Source organism: Colletotrichum scovillei (genome assembly GCF_011075155.1).
Source record: "Colletotrichum scovillei strain TJNH1 chromosome Unknown Contig00006, whole genome shotgun sequence".
Lineage (NCBI taxonomy): Eukaryota > Fungi > Ascomycota > Sordariomycetes > Glomerellales > Glomerellaceae > Colletotrichum > Colletotrichum scovillei.
Window position 1 is genome coordinate 2,756,062 of NW_023336264.1, and position 11,130 is coordinate 2,767,191.

General features: G+C 53.0%; 2 protein-coding genes across 2 annotated transcripts; one reads left to right on the forward strand and one right to left on the reverse strand.

Moving 5' to 3' along the window:
- Window positions 1–934: 934 nt before the first annotated feature.
- Window positions 935–4,049, forward strand: HER10_EVM0012293 (helicase required for RNAi-mediated heterochromatin assembly 1; the record flags this gene model as incomplete). Its single annotated transcript, XM_035481690.1, has 4 exons — window positions 935–1,231; window positions 1,295–1,665; window positions 1,724–3,862; window positions 3,917–4,049. The coding sequence occupies 4 exons, from the start codon at window positions 935–937 to the stop codon at window positions 4,047–4,049; spliced, it is 2,940 nt and encodes a 979-aa protein (XP_035333490.1).
- Window positions 4,050–5,997: 1,948 nt separating this feature from the next.
- On the reverse strand, window positions 5,998–9,117 carry HER10_EVM0008966 (SWIRM domain-containing protein). Its single transcript, XM_035478471.1, has one exon. The coding sequence runs from the start codon at window positions 8,112–8,114 to the stop codon at window positions 6,837–6,839; it is 1,278 nt and encodes a 425-aa protein (XP_035333059.1). The 5' UTR covers window positions 8,115–9,117; the 3' UTR covers window positions 5,998–6,836.
- Between the last annotated feature and the right edge of the window lie 2,013 nt (window positions 9,118–11,130).

The window sequence follows — 11,130 nt, forward strand, 5'->3', positions numbered from 1 at the left end:
CGCCGCTCAGCTGGTGGTCCGCTGGGACAACCGGCCTCCTAACTACACTCGTTCTTAAACATCCCTTCCGACGTTTCTCTTACCTGATTCGCGAGCTCTACCAGGCAATTCCAGCATCGATAAGTGTTCGGCCATGATGAACTCGTTTCTAGTCCAATGAGTTCGCTGGTAAAGCCAACCTGCACCAAGGCAACGGACAATCATTTCTGTCTCTTTTCATAGCCATTTATTTCCCTCCTCGCTCCAGTGAGAATATGGCTGTAAGTCTCTGGAAATGGGGTCAGGCTCAGGTTTTCCAGCCGTTGCTTTTGACACGGAGTCGTGCCGCGCTACGTTCTCAGCAAATCCGTTGCACCGGCCATGTTAGAGGCCCTTCCTAGCATATTGCGGGTATATATCTTGTTCAACCAGAGCATCATATGTCTGCCACTTTGAATTTTACATCGTTTGTATGTTGTCTTGGTGGTTTTGCAAGGTAATGATGCAGGAAGCCGTCGATACATACCTAAGCCTTTTGACATGCCTGCGTTTTCCTGCAAACGCTTGAGATACTGTAGCTTACCGCTCTCGACAAACTAGTTTGTCGAAAGCTTTTCCTCTTGCAATCGTTACGTTCCCTTTACCCTGAAAACAGTCGCAAGTATCAACAACTTCAACTTTGTGGGGATTCTCATGCTTATGGTTGGTAAGTGACTCTTTTTGTTAACATGAGTCCATCGGGTCCAAGTTAAGTAGATATCAAGTCTGGCTCCCAAATACGGTACGTTTTTTAGCCCTTCCTTGGAACATAGATCAATTACTCATGTAGCAGCGACTTTTGCACTTCATCTGAAGCTCAAGAGTACCTTATTTATTCAATCTCGCAAGCCGGCAATCAGTATTCTCACCTTACAGTCTCGACATTTTGATCCGCTCTCCGGCCTTGGACTTAATCATGTCCCAGAAACATGTCCCTGGCCGCAAAACCGCGAACCCATTGTCTCACCTGCATGTCGATATGAGTTGGCGTGATACACCCGAACTTCCCCATGCAGAGGAGATCATGAAAGAATCATACACCCTCCCAAAGAACGACGGCCCCAATGCCGTCTACCCGACGAAAAGCGCGTATCTCCGGGCCCAATACGACCTCTTACGCTTCGAGGGCACCGAGCCACTCCGTAGAGCCGTTCAAGAATACAAATCCACCCCCGAGATGGCAGAGAGCACTGAGACGTGCATATATACCGATGTAAGCAATCTACTAAGCATTCCCTACCAGTATGGGATTGGATCTGATAGGGGATGCCCAAAGGTCTTTGTCCGCGGAGTCAACATCATCCGCCTCGGAGTCATGGTCCGCATCACCTTCTCCGCCGTCCGCGCACGGCAACTTATCAACTGGCCGGCATCTCAGCGTGTGGTCCCAGGCACAATAGTAGCTCTGTCTCCCGCCTCAGACCACTTCAGAACACAGTGTATCGTGGCAGTGGTGACGGGTCGTTACGATGATCGCGCCGGCAATTCAATGGCGCCTCCTCCCTTGGATCTCGAATTTTCCGATCCCAGTATCACTGCTGGTTTCATGGAGCCAGATCAGGCGTATATCATGGTCGAAGCCCGCTCAAACTACTTTGAAGCCGTTCGACACGTTTTGGAGGGGCTCAAGCAAACAGCAGAAGACGAGTAAGATGAGGACATTTTCAAAACTCGATGGAAGTCTCTGAGCTGATGCGTTTCTCAGTTCACCATTCGACAAGTACTTCATCGGCCAGTTGAACACCGTTGACATGCCTAGTTCACTGCCATCACCGTCCACCACATTGGACATCTCAGCTCTCCACGACGGTCTTCAACGCCCAGTTCCCATACACATCCCCAAACAAGGCGACATACCAAGTCACGTACAGTCGAAGACAAGACTAGACCAATCCCAACTACAAGCCCTCCAGCGCATGATAACAAAGGAGCTCGCCATCGTCCAAGGCCCACCCGGAACAGGCAAGACGCACACGTCCATGGCGGCACTCAAAGTCCTGCTAAGCACGCAGCGCTCTAATGCGCCTATTATCGTCACGGCCCAGAAGAACGACACCGTCGACGAGCTCCTCGTCAGATGTCACCAGCTCGGTGTGGACTTTGTACGCCTCGGCGGCCAGGCCAAGGACGAGATCATTGCCAGCCGGACTCTCTTCAACCTCCGCACTCGATCTCGCGGCAAGACGTGGAGTAAGAGCGCGCTCGAGAAACGTCTCGTCTCTCTCAGATCTCAGGCGAAGCTTCTACTCCAGTGCTGTTTCCCCCCCGCTCATCAGGAGCTGATCCTACCGGAACACTTCCGCGAGGTTGGTTTGATCAGCGCGGAGCAGCATGCCTCCGTCACGAAGTGCTGGGACGGCGACGTCAGATCCATCGCCCGGGAGGGATCCCGAAACTCGCTCGGATCGTGGCTCGGTGATCAGCTGCTCGCCAAGATACCTCATAGGAGCGTTCACGTTCCTCTCAGCGACGGCATCGACAATGACGAAGCAGCGTCAGGGCCCGGGATCAGCGGGAAGGGTTCAGCCGATAACAAGAAAGAGCAGTTGTCGGGCAAGCCTATCTTGATCGCGCGCTGGAACAGCATCAAATACTCGAAAGGCGTTGCTCTCAACCACGAGCTGGCGCAAGAGCTGCTTGTCAAAAATGGGAACCTCTGGTCGATTGTGCCCCAGTATCGCGGCATGGTCTACCACTATCTCGAACGTAGATACCTCGCATTAACCAAGCTAGCCCTGTCCGCAATCTTCAAGCAGCTCGACAACGTAGTCAAGAAGCTCAAGGTCGCCCGCTGGCAAGAAGACATCACCGCAGTCCGCGAGTCAAAGGCCCGCATCATGGGCTGTACGACAACAGGCCTCACAAAGTACCGCAGGCTCATCGCCGCGCTACGGCCGCGCGTAATGATGATCGAAGAAGCCGCCGAGACCCGCGAAGCAAACATCACCGCCGCGCTGTTCCCCTCCCTGGAGCGAATCATCTTGGTCGGCGACCACATGCAGCTGGCGCCCCACGCCGACTGCCTCGAGCTCAGCAAGCCCCCATTCTACCTCAACGTATCTCTGTTCCAGAGGCTCGTGGAGCGCGGCCTAGAGCATTCTACCCTTCAGGTGCAGAGACGCATGGCGCCCGACATTCGCAAGCTGCTGAACGCATGGTATCCTCTCCTGGTGGACCACCCTTCGACGTTGGACCGGGAAGCTGTCCCAGGCATGGGCTTGGAGAGCGTGCTGTGGTTCAATCACCAACGGCCCGAGTCATCTAACCGGTACTGCAGCAAGGTCAACACTTTCGAGGCCGACATGATTGTCGGGCTATACAACCACCTAGTGTCCAACGGCACGAGCCCGTCAGAAATCACCATCCTGACCTTCTACAGCGGACAAAAGGCATGTATCGAACATAGCCTCCGCCAAACTCCCGGCGCCGGTCGCCTCGGGCCCGAGGTCCAGACAGTGGACGGGTACCAGGGCAGGGAGAACCGCATCATCCTCATCTCCATTACCCGAAGTCCGGAAGATCGCACAAAACCAGACTCGGGCTTCCTCAACGACCTAAGACGCGCCATAGTCGCCCTCAGCCGCCCTCGACACCTGCTAGTCATCCTTGGCGATATGCAGAATCTGCTGGCATCGTCAGCTCGGCCAATTTGGAGCGAGGTCTTGAACAGGATGGAGGCATCGCCCACGGACTACATCCCCGTCTTCTGCAAAGCGCACAAGAGTGAGATTCGCATCCGACAGCCGGGTGATTGGGCAGGACTTTCGGGTAAAGGAGGCTGTAGTATGCGCTGCGGGCGACAAACGGCTGCACAAGGAGCAACATGCGGCCGAAAGTGCCATGGGTATGTTGGCCCCAAGCCTTTTGACGAAGAATGCTAATTGAATCTGGTATCAAGAAGCTCTTGCAAGCCCACGATCGGTGCCATGTTCACTGACAGCAACGCGCGGACGATCTCCGAGCGTCCCATCGCGACAAGCCTCACGAGCCCACAGGCACAAGAAGATCTTATAGATCTGAGCGACTTCTAAGGTGGTGGACTGAAAGGAAGCCTCGGGGTATGACATTGAAGCGTCGGAGAACGGGCCCAGGATTCAAACTGCACCCGGCGAACGACGCTGGCTGAAGGCCAACGCCCACAAGAGCACGGCGAGGCCAGATGGGCAGATCACAGACCCAGGCAGTAGCTAGCTAAGCTTGGAGTACGGGGAGAGCACAACGTAATAGATTCCGATGATCTAGCCCGGGGTCTTGCAACGGGTACGGGACTGCATCAAAGTGGAAGACGAGTGAGCATGGCCGAGTTACTCAGCCATTGTAAGACATCACTGGCCAGATCAACGCGGAACGGTCTCCGTGGACAATGGCTCAACCAGCCAGTCTTGCCTCCCAAGACCATGGTCGCCATCAAATCATCAAGTTGACGTTAGAAACTGTCAGGACTCAACCTAGCATCACAGTGCAACGTTCCGCAGCCCAAGTAACCAACCATTCGGTTACAAAAGTCTTCTGTGAAGAGAGTGACCAAATCCTCAGACGTTTAGGTCAGGTTGTTTCCAGAAATGTTTCCCATCCGTCTTATCGATAGCTTATCGTGCATTGCGAGATGAATAGCAGTGACCTTCAGCCTCAGGCCATGAGGCCCCCTTCCTTTGAACACCAGTACCACGGTAATAAGTTGCAAAGTGACGGACGCACTTACATTTACCTGCACACCCCCCTCGTTTTTTGAACAGATCTGCCCACACAGCACGAGGCGTCCGGGATGGTAGGGGCCACACCCGCTGCAGGCTACGGCAGCAATCCTAGGGCCCCCGGAAGGCGGAAGCGAAAATTTTCTTGCATTGGCACGAAGCGGAAATGGAAGCAGTTCACGGCAGAAGAATCGCTCTTTTCTCTTTCTGAGACAGCTTCGCTAGGGTGCCGAGTACTTCTAGTCAGATGGAATCGAGTCGGTTTGAGGTGAGGCCAGTGTGTATTATCTACATCCATGTTTCTCACCGCACGACATATCTTTCTTACTTTTCATCGTGTCGTGGCCTCGAGCTTTCATGAGATCAAAATTCGGCAGGTACCTCGCCTCTCACCACTTCTGTTAAGGATCTGGCCCACGAAAGAACCTCGAGATGGAAGTCAAGCCAGGTGTCATCGTCATTGATCTCCCTCAACCCGAGCGTAGTCAATTGCGCCGTCTGAGTGGTCAATGCCATTGCTTATCCCATCATTACCGTTCTGTAACGACGGTCAGAGGAGGTGAGTGAGTGTGCTCGTGAATCATCTATATTTTTGCACGCCCATCGATCTCCCAGGCGGATTTCAATGCTCATCGCGGGGAGATTTGGGTGGTGTTCATCTTTCAATAGAGGATGCGAGCGAGAGTGAGTTGGGACGAACTTGGGTCGGCCACCTCGTCTACAATACAAGAACACGGCAGTCGACCGCTATTAAGCATTCTCGACAACAAGATCGGCGAGGCGAGAAAGCTCGATACGCCGCATCGCCCTCACCAGACATTTCATCGGGGGGGGGAAGTGTGAGGATAGGTGAATAGCCCCCAGTGCCGCCAAATGAGCAAGATGGGCGATGCTGCGGGGATGAGATGTGCCTCAGGCAATTGAGGCATAGAGATACGAGCCCGTTGACCGTCACACTCGCCCACCCCGAGCCCTCGACACTGCTGGGGGCCAGCCAAGGCTCCCTTCCGCCCAACCGCCGTGCCGCCCTAGCATGACGGTGCAGCAACTGACACCTGCGCTGGCTCGATCCGAACGTTCAATTCCCCCCCACCCCCGCGTCGATCAACGAACCTGGGCTCCGCTGAAGAGCTGTAGTCTTGACACGCCCCTCCAAAGAGGGAAGGGGAAACGGGTAAGAAAACAACTTTGTTGCATGTCAATCTCATAGGGCTGAGCTAGGATCCCCAACAACCTCTTGCCAGCACCATCACAACTTCACGGGCTGCGATTGTCACAGGATTGGTATTATTGTTGTGTTTTTTTTTCCCACATAATATGTTGTCTAAGTTTGTCATACTCAATCCACCATAGATTACCCGACAACCCTGGTGGGTGGTTATTGACGGTCATCACATAGTAAAAATACCAGACAAGATATCATGTCCTAATTGATCCGAGACCGTCTATTCCTCCTAGTAGAGAAATAGCTGCCGTACCGCAACTATGTCCCACCCGATAACAACATAATCGTAGCCAATCTTCAGGCTGTCCCAGCATCTCAGCCACCTGCTGATACAATAGCCGCGAATGAACTCTGCCCTGAACCAAAACCAATTGACCTTGAACCAAAACTAATGGAAAGGGGGTATGATGACCAAGCCCAAATGCAAAACCAAACAAAGGAAATTGTGATGGAGTGGGGTGACATGACTGGGGTAATCAGATTTCTGTCGCACTCCGGGTATCATGGTAGTTGTCCCTAATGCTCTGATGTAGTAAATGGCTGTGTCCGTGATGTGATGCCGCATGTGTGATGAAACAGACCCAAAATATCAAGACCTAATGAAACCTGAATTCCGCTTTCGCTGCACGAAAGAAAAGCGAAGGACCATGTCCCATAATACTAGAAGTAGGAAATCCGGGTTTGTGAACCGATCCAAACCTAAATCGCTGTATGCAAAGAAATGCCCCTAAAAGGAAAAAGAACGAGGGGATAACTTGAGCTCTTCTCATGTGTCGTATGTCGTAAGTCTATTCAAGTCATCGTAAGAATGGCGTCGTGGCAAAAGTTTCGAAACGTGACGACCATGCATCATGCCAGATGATGCATGGTTCTGAAGAACAAGTTGCTTGGAGAAATGTTCAGAGAAATTTGGCTGTCCATTTGAGGTCGAGCCAACCGACCTTGTCGAAAGCTGTCCAAAGCTTGGAAGCTTTGTTGACATCAATCTTACAGGCCTGCTGAGCGTCCGTCTTGCGGAACTCCTTGCTAACCTTCGCACACTCGACCCGACGGACGAAAATGCGTCGCTTGCTTGTAAGATAGGTAGCGCAGTCGAGTCGAAGGTTTGCAGCAAGGCTGACCTCATCAGGGTGAAGCAAATGAACATTGGCGTCGTCGCTGAGGTCGATGGGGGCGCCTTTCCAGTCTACCTTCAAGCAGTTGGGCTTGTCTGGCAGCGAAGAAATCGGGGGGCAAAAATCGGGAAGAGCAGCAAAGTCGCGGTCTTCTCTGTTCGGTGCCACGATACGACGAGCAGGGTCCGGAGTCGAACTGACGCGGCGAGCATGGCGAGTCGGGGGGCTGTTGCGGATGGGCCGAGGAGCCTGAGCCTTGACAACACGTTCAGGCTTAGGATTTGAGGATAACGAAATCCTAGGCTTGCTGACTGCTGGCTTGGAGGCCTTGACGGGTGTGGACTTGGCTGGGGCGATAGTCTGATATCGCACGACGCTGTTCCAACGGGCGTGGTTCAGCTTCCGGTCGGCTCTTACTTGGTCCCTCTCCTTCTCGTACCAAGACTTCCTCTTGTTCGCAAAGAGTCTCATGACCTGCGACTTGAGTTGCAGAGCTAATTCGTAGTCTTCTCTGAGAGGAGGCGAGCCCTCGCGGAATAGGCCAGGAGGTCGCGTAACAATGTGTTCGTCGACAATGCGTCTGTGCTCGATGGATTCGGTGCTGGGAAAGAGAGGTGGCTGTGTCGGACTAGAAGCCGCATCTTCGCGAGGGTATAAGATCGGATCCTTTGCCGGAGTTCCAGGAATGGTTATGTTGCTGGACTCTGTGATGTAAGGCGAGACTGGAGGCGACATGGGCATGTGGGGCTTGGATGATTCGTTGGCTTGTGAAGCACCCGATGCAGTCTGTACCGTATTTTGCTGACCTTGGCTGAAGCTGTCATATGGAACCGGCTCTGGAGGAGACATTAAATTGCTAATGTCGAAAGCCCTCTTCGGCTCTCGAGCCATCGTTGTCGCTTGATGCGGTGTCATGTGGTAGTTGGGCTCCATTGCTTGTGAGATTGAGGTCGATGAAGATGGTTGCATCCTAGAGAACTTGAAAGGGATTTGGGAAGTGTGAGTTGAGTCGAAGGTTCTTGTAGGTTGCGGAGCGGCGGTGCGGTTGGGTTTGTCAGCCATCTTATATGTTGTTGTTGGTGGCGAGGCGGAAAATGGAGATATCGGAGTTGGGGTATTTCGGGTGTAAGGGAAGCCGGTGGACAGCGGAAGAACAATTGCGTGTTCAGGGCTGAAGACGGGACCGAAAAAGCAACTTCTTGCTTCAAGCGTCTGACTGCCTTTGAAAGAGATTTAATTGACCAGCAGGTGGTTGATTGTGTTAGGAGGAGCGAGAGCCGTAAGTGGGGGATTTGTGACCCAATTGATGATGACGTTCGCTGCGGGAAGCTTGTTTGAGTGTCGCTTTACTGCGGTCGGGTGCTGACGCAACCGTGCTGAGGATGGTGGACAGTGGGAGTAATGCGATAGACCATTTACTTGTGCGCTCGATGACAAGCACAAGCCTCCATTGACTTGAATTGAATCAAGAGTAGACAGAAGTGTGCGTCAGTGTCAAACGAGCAGTGAGAGGGCACCGAATGGATAAATACTGCTATTCAGGGCGGGGCGAGGCGACAGAAGCGAGTTGATATCTGTGTGGAGGGGCGGATTGGTGGCGGTATGTACCAACTGAGAGGTTTCGAGTATGGTAGTGGCGATGGGCGCGCTGGGCAGAGGAACCGCACAGTTTCGAGAGCTTGATATGTCGATGTTTGACACGGTAAATGGGGAGAAGTGGTAGAAAAGAAGAAGAGAGAAGGGAGCGCAAAGCGTGGCTCGGAGGGCAGCGAGAAGAATAATAAGGACAGGCCTAAAGCGAAGCCTGGCGCAAAGTGGATGATGGATGACTGAAGGAGGTGAGGGCGAGTGAGTGCCAGGTCAGGTTGGGCAGGAGGAGCATGAAGAGGAGGAGGAGTAGAAGGAGGAGTAAGGTAGGGTGAGGGGAGTAGACTGGGTTAGGTAGGCACGTAGGGTGAAGAAGAAGATGGAGACGGAGGGTGTGCAGGGTGTCACAGTCCACAGTGGGTGTAAGTACCGACGAATACGGTACCAGGCAGGGACCTTCGGGAAGATAGAAGACGGGATACGGTCGGGGGAACTTTCCAGGCACGAACGATGGCTGGAGTCCTGGCTGGACATGGAACATTCAGGTAACCTAGAGGACGGACGGGTCACAATTGAACAGCACAGGACGGGATTGTTGGAACAGACAAGGCCGAAACAGAGAAACAGAGGGCCTGATGACCCAGCCATGTCTACTTACCATACCTTACTGACCTTATCTATCTTACACTGTCTACTTGCCCGTGAAAACCGTAAGGCATGTAGACCAGAGCTGGAGTGACAAGAGACGGGATAAGGTAGAGAGAAAGCGAGAGGAAAGTCCGAGGGGCAGGAAGGACGAGAATGCGAATGTGGAAAGTGGTTCCCTTCCCCTTCCCTCTTTCTGCTTTACAGTACACAGTACCTTGGGTGGGTGTTTGGGGTCTTCAGGTTGTTCTGGCTGAGGTGGGAAAGAGGAAGAGTCATCCATCAAGGTGATAATCGCACACCCCTTGTGTCTGGCCGACCTAACTCTCTTCCTCTTCCCCTGCACCCGCTCCTTGTCTGAATCATCTATGTAACCCCACCCCCCTCCAGCTCAATTGCACGCCCTCTATTTGCGTGACTGCTATGTTGCCTTGTGGGCTTACCCAGTAAGACCGAGCCACACCTCACCACTCAATTGCCTGGCATTGCCCTCTGATGTGATTTGTTCAAGGCAGAAGTCGACGAAGCCCCCAGAAGTGAGAGTGAGTTGTTGATGTTGTCGGAACTGTTGTTTTGATTGTTATTATTGTTGTGGTGGTGGTTGGTGTTGTTGTCGTCGTCGTTGTTGTCGTTGTACCTGGTCTCTCCATGTCGCAGAGGACCTTGCTTCTCCTCCTAGCTTCTTCATGCGCTACCAAGCTCAAGGGAATTATACAGGCGGAGGGTGTGTGCTTAATCATCCCGATGACATTCCACGCTTTACCTGCAGAGTCTACGGATACCTGGGCTTAGAAAGCACAAAGAAATCTGAAAAGAGAAGGAAGGAGGTTTGTGTCACAGTGGCTTTGGGCATTAAACACTTAAAGATCCCAGCACTCCACGTACCTCATCCTCAGAAGGTACATGCTTCCACAATCAATACCTCCCCGCTCTCTTCTGCGCTCCTCATCCTCCGCCTTTGTGTCTCTAAGCGCCTGGTTTCCAAGTACGCAAGTGCACTGCTAGGTACCTTGCCTCGATCCAATGGATTCTCAGGTTCCGCAATCACAAAGGCTGCGTAAAGCCAGGTCGTCCAAGGCACTCGTCCTACAAGTAAGGTAGGTAATCTTCAGCCATGGAAGAAGGTAAGGTACCTAAAGTAGTTAACGTAGTGGGTAGGCAGCCAGCCTCTGCCCTACCGTCGTGCCCCTCCCCCGCTGCCCCTCCATTCAAATGTTTGGGAGAAACTGTCCACGGGAAACCACCTCAGCGACAAATCCGATCGGACGATGAAGCGTTTTGCTTCCATTCTTCGACATACTTTGACCAATACGACACAATTCGCTGCAATTGCAAGAGAGGAAAAGGATTGGAATAGACCTGCTTGCTTTGACAACGCCAATGCCGGCGGGACGAACGGGCGGTAGAACCATTGACTTTGACAATGCCTCTCAATTGAGTCTCGCAGGGATCAACTACCTAGGTAGGTGGTCTTTGCTCTATCTCTCTCTCTCCCTCTCTCTCCCCTCTACCTCTTCTATGCCTCACCGTGGGGTAGATCAGGTACGGGGGTACCTACTTGGTAATGACGGTGTGCCTCGGGGCGACGAGCGACGGAACCGCCTCCGTTCCCTCTGTCTCCCCCCCCCCCCCCCGCCCTCACCTGATGCCACCACAAACACCGCTTCTCGCATCATGTCAATGGCCCCGTCATGGCGTTTAAGAAGTTGGAAACCAACCCTCTTTTACCTCCGTGCGTGCCCTCTTCTCCACCCAGGAAAACAACGAACAAACGATCAAGTCTCTAGGGGGCGGGCACGACCATGGGCACGACGGGCTCGAAAACGAACCTACGAACGGTGCATCT